Consider the following 12,668-nt stretch of genomic DNA (forward strand, 5'->3'; position numbering starts at 1 on the left):
TCTATGAAATTTTCTCTAAGACAAAATTTCTATGAAATTTTCTTTAAAACAAAATTTCTATGAAATTTTCTCTAAAGACAAAATTTCTATGAAATTTTCTCTAAAGACAAAATTTCTATGAAATTTTCTCTAGAGACAAAATTTCTATGAAATTTTCTCTAGAGAAAAAATTTCTATGAAATTTTCTCTAGAGAAAAAATTTCTATGAAATTTTCTCTAAAGACAAAATTTCTATGAAATTTTCTCTAGAGACAAAATTTCTATGAAATTTTCTCTAAAGACAAAATTTCTATGAAATTTTCTCTAGAGACAAAATTTCTATGAAATTTTCTCTAAAGACAAAATTTCTATGAAATTTTCTCTAAAGACAAAATTTCTATGACATTTTCTCTAAAGACAAAATTTCTATAAAATTTTCTCTATAGACAAAATTTCTATGAAATTTTCTCTAAAGACAAAATTTCTATGAAATTTTCTCTAAAGACAAAATTTCTATGAAATTTTCTCTAAAGACAAAATTTCTATGAAATTTTCTCTAAAGACAAAATTTCTATAAAATTTTCTCTAAAGACAAAATTTCTATGAAATTTTCCCCACACACAAAATTTCTATGAAATTTTCTCTAAAGACAAAATTTCTATGAAATTTTCCCTACACACAAAATTTCTATGAAATTTTCTCTAAAGACAAAATTTCTATGAAATTTTCTCTAAAGACAAAATTTCTATGAAATTTTCTCTAAAGACAAAATTTCTATGAAATTTTCTCTAAAGACAAAATTTCTATGAAATTTTCTCTAAAGACAAAATTTCTATGAAATTTTCTCTTAAGACAAAATTTCTATGAAATTTTCTCTAAAGACAAAATTTCTATGAAATTTTCTCTAAAGACAAAATTTCTATGAAATTTTCTCTAAAGACAAATTTTCTATGAAATTTTCTCTAAATACAAAATTCCTATGAAATTTCCCTAAAAACAAAATTTTCTCTAAATTTCCAAACATTGGGTATGCGATCCTCTAGACCAGTGTTGAGAACAAGCCCATGTCCCGAACACAAATATGTGTGCCTTTGCCCGCCACTGGAAATTGCGCAGATGAGCATTTGCATACACCTTATCAGTTTATCGCTTCTGGTTTTAAATGGCACAGCTGGCAACCCCTCAGCACCTGCTGCCTTGTTGTTTTTCGGGTCACTGCTACTTGGATCCCATTCTGACTAGGAGGTACACATTATATACCAACATCAAAGACTAATTCTGTGGTACCCACGTCCCCGCCACTCTCGGATATCATTAGCTAGCGAAATGTTCTTTATAAAGGGCGACGAAGCTCATTTTTGACTCAAAGGTTACGTAAATAAGCAGAATTGTCGATTTTGGTGCGAAAATCAGCCAGAAGCATTGCATGAGCTACCATTCCAGAAAGTCACAGTTTGGTGCGGTTTATGGGCTGGTGGCATCATTGGACCGTACTTCTTCAAAGATGATGCGAATCGTAACTTAACTGTGAATGGTGAACGCTACCGTGAGATGATATCGAACTTTTTTGCCCAAAATGCAAGAGCTTGACTTGCATGGCATGTGGTTTCAACAAGACGTTGCCACATACCACACAGCATGCGTAACAATGGACTAATTGAGAGGCCAGTTCGGTGAGCATTTTATTTCACGTTCAGGACCGGTCAATTGGCCGCCTTGACCGTACGATTTAACGCCTTTAGACTCTTTTTTGGGGGCCAATGTTAAAGCTCAAGTCTATACAGACAAGCCCGCTTCAGTTGATGCATTGGAACACAACATTGAAACATTTATTCGTGAGATACCGGCCGAAATATTGGAGAGAGTATGCCAAAATTGAACTAAGCGGATGAACCATTTGAGGCGTAGTCAAGGTGAAATAATCTTTAAACTTTAAATTATATAGGATATAAAGGGTGATTTTTTAAGAGCTATAGGAAATTTCAGAAACACATAAAATTCAGAAATATGCATGAAATCTTATTTGAGTCGATAGTATGGTCCATGTATTATCGATTCAAAACAGATTTCATTCATTTTTCTGAATTTTACGCTTTGTTAAACTGTCCTATAGCTCTTAAAAAATCACCCTTTATATCCTAAGGGCATTATCGGTATCTGACCTCCTTCTTTGTCCCTGATTTCCTCTTTGTCCCTGCTTTTTTGGTAAAACTTCATTGAGTCTCCTGGGACCACCGTAACTCAGAGGTTACTGTGTATGACTCTGAATGCATGGGTTCGAATTTCCTATAGCTCTTAAAAGATCACCCTTTATATCCAAAGCGCATTATCGGTATCTGATCTCCTTCTTTGTCCCTGTTTTCCTCTTTGTCCCTGCTTTTTTGGTAAAACTTCATTCTGTCTCCAGGGACCACCGTAGCTCAGAGGTTACTATGTATGACTCTGAATGCATGGGTTCGAATCCCGACGAGAACATCAGCGGTAGTTATGGCATAGTAATTCAAAAATGCTGTCGACATTTGAGTTGCTATGCCATGAAAAACTTGCTATGCCATGAAATCCCGTTTGGACTCGACTATAAAAGGGTCCCTTCTCATTGAGCTAAAAAGAGCTTGAATCAGACAGCACTAATTAATATGTGCTCTTCCTTAATGGAATGTTCCAATCATCCGAGTAAACTTTTCTAATATGAAGTTTCGCTCTGCGGCAAGCCGTTCGAACTCCGCAATAAACGCACCCAATGATACTTGAGTTCTTTAATGGAATGTTCATGGACGAATTTGCATTTGCGCTCTAGCTCCTGTACATCTCGATTCCCCCTTCTTTCTCGCGAAAATAAGGTTTCCTTTTCTCTTGATACATTTTCTTTGCTCCGCGCTTTGCTAGTGACTTCAGGGTTGCTATGCGTGCCGCATTCTTGGCTTCAATAAAAGCCCCGGCACTACTGGTCGTATTGTGGGAATTTTGGGAGAAGCGGAAGCCTATTACGAGAAACGCCTTGGTTCGATTCCTGGCGAGAACATTAGAAAATATGTCATCGTTGCTTATTCTCCCCCAATGCTGGCGTCATTTGTGAGGTACTAACTATGTCATGTAAAAACTTCTCCACAAAGAGGCGTCGTCCTGCGGCACACCGTTTTTACTCGTCTATAAAAAGGAGCTCTCTTATCATTGAATCGGCTGCACTCATTTACATGTCATAAGTTCCTTAATGGAATGTTCGTGGGGAAATTTGTTGTCGTTGTAGCCATATTTACATGTGGTGATAGTGATGCTCGTCAAGTTCCTATAGGTGATGAAGCTCGTTTCAATACATAGGACCGATCGCCGCGGGAACATGATGACCATTGGTTATTTAAAGGCCCCAATAACTCGCCCTGTCATATCGGGCATCATACGTAATCAGTATTTAAACAAGTGCCGGTGCTACCTGGCCTCTGAGACTCTCCATTCGATACCGCTGATCGTCCGCGACTGCAGTTGCAGCTACCCTGTATGAAGGATTCCACTATTCGCTACCTTTGGACGCTCCCGATGGCATCCAACCAAGCTTCTCATGATAACGACAAACACCATGGTGCTCATAGTTATCCAGTGCCGGGCTGCTTGTCCTTCGAGACATTAGTCCGACATGGGAACAGATGAGACTGATGCATTTATCATTTATGCTGATTGTGGCTTACATCTCATCTGCCGGCGTAAAGATGTCTTAGTATACGACTAACCACAACAGCTATAATACAACAGGGCTATCCTGGCACGGAATAGCTGTGAGCACCACACAGGCAGGAACATTGAGGTCTGTGTGGCATTCATTGCTGTCACGAGAAGCTTAGCTGCGAGCTAGTGGGCGCGTCCACAGGTTGCGAATAGTGAAATGCTCCATACGAAGTAGCTGCGACGGCAGTCACAGACAATCAGCGGTATCGAGCGGAGAGTCTCAGTGAGACGCCGAACGGCATCAGCTCTTGCACAAATACTGAGTGCCCTTGATGCTCGATATGACAAGGCGGGTTATTGGCGCCTTTAACTAACCAATGGTCACCCTGCTCCCGCGGCGATCGGTTCTTTGCACCAGAACGAACTTTCTCACCTACAGGAGCTTGACGAGGACCGCCACCTCCACATGAAAATGTGGCTACAACAACAACAAGGGGGCATCAATATGAGGGGTTTCAATGAATTTTTCTCAAACTTCAAAATTTCTATGAATTTTTTAAAAATCAAAAATTTTTTAAAATCACTTACCGTTTAAATATTTCTGGTAACTTTGGACGAAATTCTCTTCGCATTGCATTACGCCGCAGTAGTTTACAAAAAAAATCGTTCTCTTAACAACAGGACTCCTCCATACCACTCCGCTGGTTTGAAATTTTCTTCATATGAGGTTTCGATAATAATTACATTTTATTACATTTTCATATACCTTGGTATAAAACGCATTTCAAAGAACACTTTTTGTTAAATTTCTTTATAAATTTACAATTACTTAACTAATCTAAAAAAAACTACATATGTTTCATTCATCGTGAAATTAAAATTCCCAGCCTGCATACTCTTTGACAACATCCTTATTCTCTTTGCGATGACGATGCACAGCACTGGCTTCGCCTTTGGCAACACAACGTTTACGCATTTCGATTTTTTCCTTTTTATCCATATTACGTCGAATGCGATCCGTAACAACAGAGGGAGCAATGGTACTGGCAGTAGTGGAATAGGAACGCTGAGAACGGGCATCGCTTAATAGCTTTTCAACCATTTTCAAACGATACATGCGTGAATTAGGATCCAAGTCAGCCAATTCGGGTACATTGTCGGTTTCCAAGTCATTGGAGCTTAATGAACAGGCGTCGGAAAATTTGTCTGCTTTGTCGGAGGCATTATCACTATCTACAACTTCATTAGCAATAATGTTTGCATTATTGTTGGAGGCATCTTTGCTTTCTGTTTCTTTCGTTTCTTTAGTTTCTTCTTTTTCTGTTTTTGTTTCTTTTGATGGTGGTGTTATCTTTGTTACTGCATCTTCTGGTATTTCAACTTCTGGGCCAATTTTAATATTACCCAAATATTGTGTACAGGATTCTATATATTTTCTTATAGAATCATCTGCCTTATTATTTGATTTCACTTCACTAAAGCTTATTTCATTTTCCAATTGTTGGCGATATTCATCGAGCTCATCATTTGTATAATTATTGGCCGTTTTATCAGTTGACACTAGTTTTGGTGCAGTATCTTCATCGTCTTCGTATTCTTCATCGGATTCTTCAATCATGCCGTATTCCTAAAGAAAAAGATTTTAAAAATTAGTTATACTGCTGGCTGAGAACCTTATATGAACCTTATTACCTGCAGCAAATCTTTTTCCATTTCTTTTGTAAAACCATAGCCAGTACAATGGACTTCTGTGTCCAAGTCATCTTCTCTTCGTAGGTCTGAGAATTTTGGATAGTCTTCACTTTCGTAGTTATATTTGCGACGGAAGAGTTCACGCACACAGTTCACATCGCGATCAAAGAAGCTGCAAATGGAAATGAATAAAAGAAGAAATTTCAATTACAAAGTGGTATCTAAACATGTAAAGACGCACTAAATTAAGGCGGAGCTTTGCCCCAGCGATCGGGTCCCAAAACCCCCACCTTATTCCCAAAAGGGAGCTTACTAGTGATTGCTACCGCCACATGCAAGTAGTACTCGTATGTGGCTACATCGTAATGATCGCAAACGAAGTAGAGGTAGGTCCCTGGCTTTCTTGATACACCTCTCAGTGTATCCGATCTCTCTTGCGCCTGGCGCTAGTAACTCCTACAGGAACGGTTGTAGACATCTAGTCTTGAGCTTTCGGGATAGAGCTAAGTAATACCGTCGATTGGTAGTTGTACCCCAGGTAATGCACCCGACAATTGTCGCCTGTTGTCCGGATGGAACCGATTGGTACTAGGAGACTTCAATGCCCATCACTTGATATGGCTTTCTCTTGTAGGTAATGACCAGAAGAGCATGTCTACACTTTTTGCACGGTGAATGAAGTTACCCTCACCAGAATAATGGGTGATTGCAGCAGTTTGCCGCACATTTTCAACGTATCACCTGGTCTGATAAGAGACGTACAATGGCGACCCGCCATTTCATAGGGCACAAATAAACTCCCTATTATCCTACCCATAGATCAACCCTCAGACTTCATGACCTATGAACCAAAAGCCGATTGGCTGCAATCGCCACTTTAGTGAACGAACACCTTCCTCTGCTGAACGTGTAAAAATTTTTACATCAGCAACCTCATACTTTATACAAGCTAGCGAAACGCACAGACGAACGTGATGCGTTTCACCGATCCAAACCTAACGACTGTAAAATCAGGTTGCTCAATATAAAAATCAATAGTGTGGTCGGAGCACATAAAGCAGTTTTACTTAGTGGTCGGTATTATAAGCCGTGGTCAACATTCTTTTCCTCCGGCAGAAGCGATTATAAGATGTTGTTGTAGTAGCCACATTTGGAACGTGATTGGTTACTTAATTAAGCAAGAATTGGTGCAAGTCTCTCACTGAGAGTTTCCACTCGATATTGAAGATTGTCCGCGACTGCAGTTGGAGCTACTCCGTATTTCACTATCCGCAACCTGTGAGCCACCCCTTTAGCTACCAGCTAATATTCTCATGATAACTATGATACACCACAGATCGGAGCTCAAAATTCTAACCTGTATGGTGTTCATAGTTATCCCGTGCCGGGGTTGATTTGATCTCAGGCACTTTTTGGCGACATAGCAGAGTTTGGTTCGAAGAGTTTCGCTAGGTAGTTCAATCGTCAAATTATTGAGCATCGCTAGATGGATGTGGCGAACCATTCGTCACATCCATGGCTTACAAGTCACAGATGTGACGAATGGTTCGCCTTCTCGTTCTATCACTCTAGCTATGGCTCTAGCTAGCATGGCTTACAAGTCTTAGCAATTCCATGGCAGCCGGTTGCACGTACCGGATTGACCCGATGGAGTCCTTCATCAGCAAGGGCTGCCGTCTCACTGTACAACTTACTGATACAACAACAACAAGTCTCATTATACAACACACTGCTACAACAACAACAAGCCGTTTATCAACCATCACAATATACCGTAGACAAACTTATAAACCTCATCCGAAGCTCCAAATCGTTCAAGGAGCTGCGATCAACGGAAACTCTATACTGATTCTGAGGCATCTGGATGTTGCGTGAGTCGAGTTCTTGACCAGGGTCCTCAAACTGTCTCTGAGCACTCTCGTAGTTCCCTATATCTGGAAAAAAGACAGAGTGATCCCGCTGCTGGAGACTAGGCGGGACTCGAGCAAGTGAGAATCTTATAGACCGATTTCGTCTCTTCCATAAGCAACTAAGACACTTGAGGCACTACTCCTCCCAAAACCTTGATGGAAAATTTCTATGTGCTGGGCATTTGCACCACAGTAGTGATGTAGGGTATAAAAAGTAGGTAACCAGGCGGACCCGGAAGAAACTCCCACCGGCATGGTCCAGCCAGCCAATCAAGGGTCCAGAATAACAAGATGATTAAGGGACGGGAGGGAATCCTGGCAGGAAAAATGTGTTCATCCGTGATCCTGCGTTTTCTCCTCGCAATTTCGGGGCAGTGCTCAACCTCTCCAACTTCTCCTTGTCATCGCACAAACTGCAGTAGTCTGCCTAACGCACTGCAGACGCTGACCTTACGTTGCAACGACCAGACAGGACACTTATCAGTAATGCGAAGTCATGCTTCCTCAGGCTCAAAATAAACGATTTCCTGTTTCACGAAATACTTGGCCACAGAGCTTTCGTAAACTAGCAACCCACATCACGCTTTTGATACGGCAAGGAAAACCAAGCTAGGGGACTTCGGATGGTGAATTTTCGAGCGAATGTGGAATTTAGGGATAAGAATTCGAAGCCCCAATGATTGAAACAGGGGTCATATTTCCAAGAGGGACTTATTTCTCCAGCACTGTTTTACCCCTGCCAATGTCGAATTGGCCCACGAACATTTCTTAAAAGAACAGGGGGCAAATTTCTCACATATGTCCTATTAAATTTTAAGCTCAATCTTAAGGGACCTGCTCGTGGGAGAGACGACACCTCGCGGTATCGCACAAATGTCGACTAGCGTTCGGCGTCATAGGTGAACATGCCAACCTCTGCGCCATTGTAGCCACCGTCAAGGTGGGATCACATCTCCAGCTATATTTAACTTCTACCTTTTCTATATTCCGGTTTCCCCAAACGGCATGAACATCGTTTCATATGGGAACGATTGTACGATCAGATCCCCACCTTGTTATTGTAGCCACATTCTCATGTGGAGGTGACGATCCTCGTCAAGTTCGTGTGGAGGAAGCTCATTTCGGTCCCAAGAACCAATCACCACGGGAACAAGATGGCCATTCGTTATTTAAAGGTGCCAATAACTCGCCTTGTCATATCGAGCATCATAGGCCCTCAGTCGGTGATGCCCGGCCTCTCCGGTCGATACCGCTGATTGCCCGAGACTGCCGTTGCAGCTACTTCGTATGAAGCATTCCACTATCAGCAACATGTGGACGCTACACAACACAGATCGGACTTTAATGTTCCAGTATGTGTGGTGCTCACAGCTTTCCCGTGCCGGGAGACCCCCACGTTGGTCATATCTGCGATAAGGATTCAGTCGATGGCTTAGGATTCAGCCATATTGCTAACAACATGAACAGCGGAAGTACGTCGGCAGTTGAATGTGAGAGGTCATCCGCATGCTACTGCAATTTGTGACAGGATCGAAAGTTGTTGTTGTTTTAGCCCCATTTTTAATTGGGGATGGCGATCCTCGTCAATCTCCTGTAGGTGAGCAAACTCGTCGCTGAAACAGGGTGGCGATTCCATTCCGGGATCGAAAGTAGAAACAAATTCCTCAAATCATTTGCTGACATGAGCGACATGCAAGGAATTAATATTCTGACCTGCCAAAATGCTCCTTTACGAATTGCAACGGGCTACCTTCTCAGTTCTCATACCTCCATTAGAAGACAAATATCATCATTCGCATGGGAGTCGGTTGTACGTACCGGATTAACCCAAAGGAATCCTTTATGGGCAAGGGATGTCACCTCAGTTTACAACACACTGCTACAACAAAGACCCTATTAGTCCGAAGACACGATTATATGCTGTGTAATTACTATCTTCTTGCCTGTTATCGCTGCAGCCATCAAAATCAACATTTTGTGAATAGGCAACCGCCACCCAGAGACGTCATATTGGATCTTCATGATGCAGATCGAAAGGTTCAACGGTACAAAAGGGTTAAAACAACGTATTAGGTGTTTATACCATTCACGAGGATGCGATTAACATCTACCGAGAAAATTTTGGAGACCAACCACCATCCTTGTTGCTACAGAGGTTAATTTCACTCGGCGAATCAGAGAAGTTCTGGCTCAACTAAGCTACGTATGATACAGCCGTCCCAATTCCTACTGTGATATGGATTGATGCCAACATTGTTGTTGTTGTTGTTGTAGCAGTGTGTTCTGTTCTATATGTCGTCTTCTTTATTCTGTTGAGTATCCAGATCCAGGAACTCTGCGACTAAGATGGGGTGTGTCTAGAGGCATCTGGGGCCGAGACGAGTGGGTCTGGCTGGTCAGTTAAACAGGTGACGTGTGTTGTGTGGTCCCTGGTCACAATCGAGACATACATCCTGCATGTTGGCATCAATCCTTGCTCTGTAGGAATTGATGCCAACGTGTTATATGTGTGTCCCGCTTATAACATGTTCATCTATCCAGCCCATCTTACTCAACATACAGCAACCAGACTTCTCTGCACACACCCCACCCGAGTTTTTAGACTCTAACATGCAAATTAATGGCGAAGACATCATAGTCTGATACAACAACAAAACGGTAGCACTGGCGAAAAACTGCTACCGAGCAAATGTCATTATTTAATACAATGTTGTTGTTGCAGACACGATACGTGTGGGTCATACGAACGCTGGCCAACCTCAGCGTGTATGGTGCGCCATTCCGATACATAGAACCGATGGCTGTGGGAACGATTTGACACCATACCCGACCCAAAATAGTTTGCGTGTATGTTGGGTCATTCCGATACAAAGAAACGATGGCTGTGGGAACGATTTGACCTCATACCCGACCCAAAATAGATTTGGCTTATTTACTATCTGAACGACCTCTGAGTTGACTGTTTGAATACCTGGAGAGCTCAACTCTTACCCATTTGTCTAATTTTGCATATTGGTTCAGTAATGATTTCCGACATACAGCTTCCTAAGAAACCGATGTACTGATTTTAATTCCTGCACTCCTAAAGTATGCAATTTTTCTCATAGTAGGCAAAAATGTAGCATGAGTTTCGCCATGACCTGCAAAAATTCCATTCAGAGATCTTGACAAATGCATTACAGGAAAAAACGGCTATAATATACGTATTCCAGAACTTTGTGCATTTTAAATTGTTGATCTATAATATGGGCTATCCTGTACTTATTTTACTTACTATTCCGCATTTTCATGTGACGTTGACATCATTTGAGGGAAATCGATCAATATGGGTTTGCCATTATCTGCTACCATCAAATTGAATTCATTGAAATCACCATGTATTACACCAGAATTACCCAAACGAACAATCAAATTCATTAAATCATCATAAACTTGTTCTGCATCTCGAAGCTCATGGATTTGAGTCCTGGAAAATTAAAACCAAAGCAAATATTATACCACTACTGTTCCATTAATTATCAACTTACATGGGCCATCCATTGACCAATTCCATTAAAACACAATGACGATTAAAATCTATGGGCTTGGGCACTGGAAATCCACGCTGGTATAAAGCCGTCATGTAGGCAAACTCACGAGTTGCCGAAATTCTGGACAAATACAACCATGAAGCCTTATGACGTCGACCATGATAGTCTCGCTTGGCCTTAATGTTGCGAAAGCATGTACGACCCAAACGATGAAGTTTCAAACATATAGGAGTACCCTCTTCATCAGCCACAACATAGATGTTGGATTCTTTGCCTATACCAATCTGATTGCCAAATGATGAAACGGAACCTCGGAGAGTAAGAGATTTTAAGGCTAAATAATCATAGCCAGTGTTTGTTAAACGATAACCATCATCTACAGGGGGTGTAAAGAGATTTTTAATAAACATTTATTCCTGTTAAAAGTGAAATATTTATGTATCTACTTACATTTCTTGCCACGTTCGTATGAGAGCAGTTTGTGTTTACACAATTCCTTGAGTATCTTATGGACGCCACCCGCCTTAAGATTTGCAATGGCAGCAGCCAATGGACCTGGCACAAGTTCATGGTTCTTCATGCCCATCTCGATCTGTTAATTAGCAAAATTGTTTATTGGCTATTACATTTGAAGCTTAAACAACTTGAGGAGCAGCCCCCAAGCATAAAGAAAACAATTTTTATTCGCAATACAACTTACGGCAGTTAATACGCGAAAATCCTCCTTGGTTAGGTAGCGCAGCACCGTTACATTTAATTTCCCCATGATTTTCACTCAAATAATGTCCAAATTTAACAAATTTTCAATTTTTTCTAAATTTTTACCAGAAAATAGACTACACGTGCAATGTTGATGTGATTATGGCAAACAAATTGGGGTTGTCAAAATCAGCTGTCTATTGTAGCGGTAGTGTTGCCATACTTTAGGGTCGCTCAACTAGGGCGACCTCTGTTGTTTAAATGGCCAAATCATTGATTAAAACAAGTAACGCTACAAGTATTTATTTAAATGATAGATATTTAATTATAATGGTAATATATACAAAAAAAAGTTATTGTTTAGAATAAAAACTTCATTACAGATATAAAATTTTAAATTTATGTTATTTTTGTTGCGGTTTTGACATATTTGATTCCTTAATAGAAATATTGATTGCCATATCGTGTTGAAAGGAGCTCAGAACGGTGGTAAGGGAAGAAAAGAGAGCCAATATCGTTGACATTCAGCGATTGTCAGGGATTTTAGAGGCTAATCAATGTGAGAAAAAACGAATAAATTACAAAAAATATAAACAAACAAAAGAAAATCATAATAAATATAAAAAACATAAAAATATAAAATTATGAGAAATTTTTTAAGCTAAACATTTCCAAATATGAATAAAATTTATAAGTATTAAGGAATTTCTCAATAACGGTAGTGCCATTTATGACCGACCATCAGATTTCACAACCTTCAAGCACTAGACGTATGTCAGTCAGTAGAAAGATGATTGGAATAGCTTCATAGAGTATACCATTCGCTATTTAAATGAACATGCATGTACCTCAGATGTGAGTCTTGTTGAGAATAAATTCGACGATTCCTCATCAGCCGTTCTCTTTGTACAGCCGGACAGGAGAAGGATAGGTAGATCACCCTGATTTGGGGAACACCCTGTTTCACTCTGCGGTGCATCGACTTCTTATCTCTAAATTCCACAAAAGACTGGTGACCATGCAACTAATTCGCGACCCAGCGTTTCAGGCCTGGCTGGAGGGACGTGTTGGTGATGTCCCCAAACAGTTTGGCATGGCTTGCCGAGTCGAATACCTTTGATTGGTTCAGTGCCACGAGGACCGTCCTATCACATGGCCTGGGCTGATTGAAGCCACGGCAAATGTGTGCGGTGATGGC

The 12,668-nt window shown here is 40.6% G+C and overlaps 1 protein-coding gene across 1 annotated transcript; it reads right to left on the reverse strand.

Annotated features, from left to right (window-relative positions):
* Positions 1-4,490: 4,490 nt before the first annotated feature.
* LOC106082847 (uncharacterized) lies at positions 4,491-11,583 on the reverse strand. Its single transcript, XM_013245580.2, has 6 exons — positions 11,472-11,583; positions 11,222-11,363; positions 10,769-11,147; positions 10,516-10,707; positions 5,332-5,503; positions 4,491-5,266 (listed from the first exon to the last, which is right to left on the reverse strand). The coding sequence occupies exons 1-6, from the start codon at positions 11,535-11,537 to the stop codon at positions 4,514-4,516; spliced, it is 1,704 nt and encodes a 567-aa protein (XP_013101034.2). The 5' UTR covers positions 11,538-11,583; the 3' UTR covers positions 4,491-4,513.
* Between the last annotated feature and the right edge of the window lie 1,085 nt (positions 11,584-12,668).

Source organism: Stomoxys calcitrans, chromosome 2 (assembly GCF_963082655.1).
Source record: "Stomoxys calcitrans chromosome 2, idStoCalc2.1, whole genome shotgun sequence".
Taxonomy (NCBI): domain Eukaryota; kingdom Metazoa; phylum Arthropoda; class Insecta; order Diptera; family Muscidae; genus Stomoxys; species Stomoxys calcitrans.